The sequence below is a fragment of the Equus quagga genome, chromosome 13, assembly GCF_021613505.1.
Source record: "Equus quagga isolate Etosha38 chromosome 13, UCLA_HA_Equagga_1.0, whole genome shotgun sequence".
Lineage (NCBI taxonomy): Eukaryota > Metazoa > Chordata > Mammalia > Perissodactyla > Equidae > Equus > Equus quagga.
This window is the reverse complement of record NC_060279.1, coordinates 94,541,989-94,548,707: the sequence shown is the minus strand read 5'-3', so window position 1 is coordinate 94,548,707 and position 6,719 is coordinate 94,541,989. Positions and strand designations below refer to the sequence as shown.

The following is a 6,719-nucleotide window of genomic DNA, read 5'->3' as shown; positions in this document are numbered from 1 at the left end:
GTGCTGCTAGTAATGTCTTCTGATGACACATGCATGCATCTCTGTTGGGTACATGCTTAGAAGTGGGATTGCTCATCATGGGATGGACTGTGATTAGCTTTAATAGAAACAGCCAGATCTTTTCCAAAGCTCTCGTGTCATTCTGCATTCCCACAGCACATGAAAATTCCAGTTGCTCCACATCCTCGTCAACACTTAGTATTGTTAGTCTTTTGAATTTTAGCCATTCTGGTTGGGCAGCTATACCACTTCCTTTGAGGCAGGCTTTCTAACACAGCCCAGAAATGTGAGTCAGAGGAAGGCCTGGGCCGGATCTGGGCCTGCCTGCCTCCCAGCACAGGTGTCGGGTGGCTGGGATGCTGAGAGCTCACGTGAATATGAAGGAGTATATGCATATGCCCTTTGCACTGAGGGAGAAGTGCCCACATCTGAGGTGGGTAGGCTGTCAGAGGGCAGGGGCCACATGTGCCAGATACCACTCTCGATGCTCAAGACAGACCCTGGGCCTAGTAGGGGTTTCATGAGCCTGGACCTCTCCTAGGGAGGCCACAGAAACTACTGTGTTCATCAGGTGCAGGGAAAAGAAATACTCCCAATAAACAGGTGAGCAAACTGAGGCCCAAAGAGGGGAGGGACTTCCTTGAGGTCACACAGCAGAAATATAACCAAGGTCTTTGATTGTCTCTGCTAAGGTCTTCCTACCCTCCCAGCTCCACTTCCTCTGGGGATCCAAGAGGCAGGAAGGAGGCCTCAGGCTGGAGGGACCACAAGGCTGGGGCTCATCTCCCACAGTCTTCTCAGGTGTCCCCTGCCACCATCCCCCTAATTCAGAGCCCATCTGCCATAGGCCCCATCTCCCAGGGACCCCATCTCCCACTGTTCCCCTGTCCTAGGGATCCTCCCATCTCTCCCAATATCTCTGCCTTATGGTTCCCTCTCCCACAATCCCTGTTTCAAGGGGTTCCTCCCACAATGCCCTGTGCCAAGGTTCCACCTCCCCAAAACCCCTGATTCAAAGCTCCCCCCATGTCCTGCTCAGAGGGCCCCTCCCCACAACGTCCTTGCCTCCCCACCACCCATGGCCCATGCTGCTTGACACCTCCAGGCCTTTGTCCATTATGTCCTCGGCTCAGAACAAGTCCTGGCAGGTTATGCAGCGAAACTGCTTTGACTGAGTTCCTATAAGGAAACCCAACAGCTCTCACAGCAAAAGTCAAACCCCAAGTTTTCAAGGTTGGCCATGGAGGAGGCAGCGGGGCCCCGCCTCCAACTCTCTGCTCCCCAAGATTTGTCTTCCTTTTGGGGGCTCTTCTGGGGTTACCTCTGCTGCCCCCATGACTCTGAACTCAGGTGCTGCTCCCTCGTTAACACTCTGGGCTAACTGTGCACTTGCCATCCTCCTTTGATTTCCTGAAGCCACACAGGACCCAAGTGGGAAACCTGAACAAGATTCTACTAAAAGCCCGACGCTGACAAAGGGTAACTTGCTAATCGGATCTCCAAAGCGTGGCTCACTCAGCTTCAGCTTGCGACCCCCACAGGGGGCCTCCCTGCCTATTGTCCCACCAATTCCTCTGGCAGGGCCGTCTTCCCCACCTCCAGCAGGCCTCAGAGCCCAAACCCAAAAGGGATGTGGACCTTGAGAGAGTTGGGATTAAGAGTCATCTGGAAATTGCATGGGGACATTCTCTTTCAGCCCCACCCAGCCTTGGAAAATTAGGACCCCAGTCCTTGTAAGGGAGCCCTGGCTTCCTGACACTTCCACTCTTCCTGACACTCCTCACACTCTGAGGCCCTGTTCTGGTGCACTCCTTTAGAACTCCGGCCGTTTTCCCACAACTGACTCAGGGGCAGGGGCAAAGACTGAGAGAGAATCACAGCTGTGGGAACTAAGGAAAAGAAAGCCCTAGGCCTCAGACACCAGCCACTCTTTGGGACACTCAAGGAGCCAGCAGCCTCTAATACGTTACTGTTAAATTTAGAAGGCTGAACTCTAGAAATAATCATAAGATTCATGATTAAGTAGTGGCAACAACATTGATTACTATGCATTGAGCAGTTATAAAGTATCAAGACTTTTTCAAGCTCTTTACATGGACCATTTAACTGAATCATCATAACCTCATGAGTGTGGTACCATCAAGATCCTCACTGTCCAGATGAAGATATTGAGGTTCAGTGAGGTGATGACACCAACAAGGCCTGAATTTTCACCTCTGACTCGAGTCCTAGCTCTTTTAGTTATAACAACTCCTTCTTCAAAGAGTTCTCAACCCTTTCCCTTTCTCAACTTCCCACCTTCCCATCCCAAAGGGGGAGTCTCTAGGTCCCTAGTCCTGACCCATTCCTTCCTGGGAGTCCAAGGCTTGTGGGCGGAGCTTTGCTCCCCACCTCAGATACCCCTCCAGCAACCATGGCCCTCTCACAAGCCTCTGTCTCTTGAGGAAGGAGGGAAGGAATAGATTCCTGTGAATTCTTTATAGGCTCACTTCTCAAAATGTAGTCCATAGATCACCAGCTTCAGTATCATCAAGGAGCTTGTTAGAAATGCAGATTAATGGACCCCACCCCAGATCTGCTGAATCAGAACATCTGTTTTATCCAGCCCTCCAAGTGTTCTTATGCCCGCGAGGGCCAGAACGACAGTTCCGCACGATCCCCATTGTACCCTGCACGGGAGAGAGTACGCAACGCCTACTTCCGCCTTCAGAACTCCCGTAACTCCTCGACTCCCGACAATCCACCTTCCCCGACGCCAGATGCCCGGCTCCTGAAACTACAACTCCCACAATGCCCAGAGGGGTTTACCGTCGCTTCCTGCGGCAGCATCTCCCAAGGTGTTTTGTGAGCCATCATGGCGCCTACCCTGCCGGACATTATCAGGACTACAACTCCCACAATGCTCAGCGGCAGCACTACCGCCCCCAGCGGAGCACGAACGGCGCCACGTCGACTCCGCTGGGTGAGGCCGGGTTCGGGCGGGGCGGCGGGGTCCGCAGGGCCCGGGGCTCGTTAGAGCGGTTCTACCCCTCACCGCGCAGACATGGCGGCCGAGAAGGACCAGCAGAAGGATGCCGAGGCGGAAGGGCTGAGCGCCACGTGAGCAAGCCGGCTCTGGCCCCCCTGACCGAGACTCGGGAGTCCTGGCCCCCGCCCCCTCCTCCCTGGGGTCCCAGGAATCTCGTCCCCCAGACACTGGAGTCCAGCCCCCGGTCTACTCTTCGGGGACTGAAGTCTGGGCCCTCAGCCCCCTCTTGCCCTGGGATCTAGGATTCTTGGACCCTTCCCTCCTAGGACCCCAGGAGCCGCCCCCTGCAGCCCCCATTTTGCTCGGGGGTCCAGGCTCCACCCCGGTCCGCTGCTGACCTGGCCCCGCCCCCCAGGACCCTGCTGCCGAAACTGATCCCGTCCGGCGTCGGCCGTGAGTGGCTGGAGCGGCGCCGCGCGACCATCCGGCCCTGGGGCGCCTTCGTGGACCAGCGGCGCTTCTCGCGACCCCGCAACCTGGGCGAGCTGTGCCAGCGCCTCGTACGCAACGTGGAGTACTACCAGAGCAACTACGTGTTCGTGTTCCTGGGCCTCATCGTGTACTGCGTGTGAGTGCCTCTCCGGCCCGCCCGCGCCCCCTGCCCGCCAGGCCCGCCCCACCGAGAGCTCTGCCCTCTCCGGTCGGCCCCGCCCCGCCCCGCCCCAGCGGACAGCTCTGTCAGACCTTTTCACCGAAGGGCCAGGTCCCTGCTCCCCCATCACCCTAGCTGGGACGCAGTGTGATCAAATGTAACCTAGACTTGCCTGGCCTCAAGGACGTAGCCTGCCCCCCGCTGGCTTAGACTGTCAGGGTCCCCTGGCTGGCCCAGCCCCAGCTGCCTGACCCGATGCCTCCCTGCCTTCCTCCAGGGCGACGTCCCCTATGCTGCTGGTGGCTCTGGCTGTCTTCTTTGGCGCCTGTTACATTCTTTATCTGCGCACGTTGCAGTCCAAGTTTGTGCTCTTTGGTGAGAAATCCCTTGCCCAGATGGATCCGTGACTCCTCAAATCCTGGTCTCTTGGAATGAAAGTCTTAGACCCCAAACCCAAGTCTGCCCAGGCCTAGATCTACACTAGATCCCCAAACCCGATCCCTGAGATCTCAGACACACCAGATGCTCCCACCCAGTTTCAGCCCCCTGAATTTCTATTCGCCGGCCCAGAATGAGATACCCCAAAACCCACTCTCCACCCAGCTCCTGTTCCTTAAACCTACTCTTCCCCTCTCCCTCCCGCGAAACCTGCGGAAGACATCAGCTGGTACCCACATTGGACACCAGGTGGCGACCTTACCCTGGCCTAGATCTGTCTCCCTCCTCTGTCCTGCTTCCTGGGGTGGGACCAGAAAGATCTTGGGACTTCTCAGAGAGGGAAGCTGAGGCCTGTGGCTCTTGTGGCCCCAGAATAGCACCAAACACCATTGGGAAGAAAGAAAATCCTGAGTCCCCACCCAGGGGAAGATCCAGGTTTGGAGTGGGGGCACGGAGTTGGGATCAGACAAACAGGTACTTAAGACAGACTTCTTCAGGGGCCTGCAAGTCATGTACATGACAGAGGTGGGCTGGGTGGAGGGGCATGTCAGCCAAGCACAGGGCATGGAGGGAGCGCCTGGAGCACAGCCGTGACTTGGCTTCAGCCACTGCTGCCACCCCACGGGGGTATGCAGACCTCATCTTCCAGTCTGCCACGAGGAGCCAGAAATCTGTATTGTTATGTGAAGTCATTCGGTTTCTCTGTTAGCCACAAATCAGATTCTTGTGCAACATTGTGTAGACTCAAAAAACACATCTGCAGGGGCCGGCCCGGGGGCACAGCGGTTAAGTTTACGCATTCTGCTTTGGTGGCCCGGGGTTCTGGGTTTCGGATCCCAGGCATGGACCTATGCACAGCTTGTCAAGCCATGCTGTGGTGGCATCCCACATACAAAATAGAGGAAGACTAGCACAGATGTTAGCTCAGGGCTAGTCTTCCTCAAGCAGCCCCCCCCCCCCCCCCCACACACACACACACCTCTGTGGGTCAGACTTGGCCCTTGGGCCACTGGTTTGAGTCTCCTGGTCTACATGAGTGCAGGTTGGAGCAGGAGAGCCCTCCTCTGGGGGAGTGGGAAGCTGGGAGCTTCCCAGCAGAAGTGGGGTTGCAGGGCAGAGGGTGGGGCGCTGAGGAAGGTGTGTTGTATTCTGGCAGACAGTGGGGACATAGGAGAAATGGGTGGGGCCAGGACTTGGAGGGCCTGGCATGAGGAGTTTGGATTAGATCCTGAGGCTCCTGGAGCTCGGGATGCCACTGTTGGGGGGCATCACGGGTGATTCTGGGAGAGGGCCTGAGTGCCACAACAGCTGCCCCCATGCCATCTGCCCCCAGGCCGAGAGGTGAGCCCAGCCCACCAGTACGCGCTGGCCGGGGCCGTCTCCTTTCCCTTCTTCTGGCTGGCTGGTGCAGGCTCAGCTGTCTTCTGGGTCCTGGGTGAGTACAGGGTCTGGGTAGACGGTGGGGGCTGGGTGAGGCAGTGTGTCCCTAAACTGCCTATTTTCCTGCAGGGGCCACCCTCGTGGTCATCGGCTCCCACGCCGCCTTCCACCTGACCGAGGCCATGGACGGGGAAGAGCTGCAGATGGAGCCTGTGTGAGGTGTCTGCAAGGACCTGCCAGCCTCCCGAGCCAGCCAGCCCGGCGCTGTTCAGCCCTGTCCCTCATGGCTCTGCTGCTCTGGCCAAGGGCCCCCTTCTCATCAGGAGCACAGGGTGGGATTCCAGCTTTGGAAATAAAACCGTTACCGTTGTCATTCAGCAGATACTCTCCCAGGGTCTTCTGTGGGGTGATGCTGGGGATACTGCAGAGACTAAAACAGAGTGCCTGGGTGTAGGGGGGACACAATAAGCAAGATAAATAACTAAAATTGATAGGATGGCCAATGGTGATAAGTGCCCAGGAGGAGACGAGAGTGTGTGGGAGGTCGCTGAGACGCACCCCCCCCCCCACATTCAGTGATTTGGTGGGAGGGCTCAGAGCTCAATATACACTTGTGCTCACAGCTGTGATTTATTAGCCTGAAAGGCTATGAAGCAAAATCCACCAAGGGGAGAGGCACATGGGGGAGGTCCAGAGGACCCAGGGGAGCTTCCGTGTCCTCCCCCAGTGGACTCTCACAGGACGTGCTCCATTCCTCCAGCAGTGAATTGTGACATCCCGTGTGAAATGTCGTCTGCTGGGGAAGCTCACTGGAGACTCAGCACCCAGGCTTTTTAGTAGGGGGAGGCCACAGCCTCTGGTTAGCATGTACAAAATTCCAGACTCCCGGAAGGAAAGCAAGTGTTCAGCATAAACAATGTTGACTGCATAGTTTAGACGTGGTCAACCACTCTTACCAGGGAACGCTGTGGACCTTTATAAAGTCCAAGTTTCCAGATGCCAGCCGAGGGCCCGCTAGGAAGGCAGGCCTGTCTGGGGACAGCAGTCTCCCGCCTACTCTTAGCTGTTAACACTTTGCTGCATAGAGAAAGTTCTGGAGGTGAGTTACAGGTTAAAGAAGGCCTCCCTGAGGTAGCATTGAATGAAGACCTAAACCGAGTGAGGGAGCAGCCACAGATCCTTTGGAGGAAGAATGTTCTGGACAGAGGAAGCAGAGGCTGTAAAGGCCTGGAGACGTCAGTGTCCCTGGAGGTTTGAGGAACAGCGAGGAGGCCAGTATGA

General features: G+C 56.5%; 2 protein-coding genes across 2 annotated transcripts in view; one reads left to right on the top strand and one right to left on the bottom strand.

Annotated features, from left to right (window-relative positions):
• The window catches only part of LOC124251347 (carcinoembryonic antigen-related cell adhesion molecule 1-like), a 1,036,279-nt gene that overhangs the window by 750,478 nt on the left and 279,082 nt on the right, over nucleotides 1-6,719 (bottom strand). The window lies entirely within an intron of this gene.
• On the top strand, nucleotides 2,939-5,815 carry RABAC1 (Rab acceptor 1). The gene is made up of 5 exons (XM_046684114.1): nucleotides 2,939-3,099; nucleotides 3,384-3,596; nucleotides 3,898-3,995; nucleotides 5,392-5,493; nucleotides 5,568-5,815. Exons 1-5 carry the CDS (start codon nucleotides 3,044-3,046, stop codon nucleotides 5,654-5,656), a joined length of 558 nt encoding a protein of 185 aa, XP_046540070.1. The 5' UTR covers nucleotides 2,939-3,043; the 3' UTR covers nucleotides 5,657-5,815.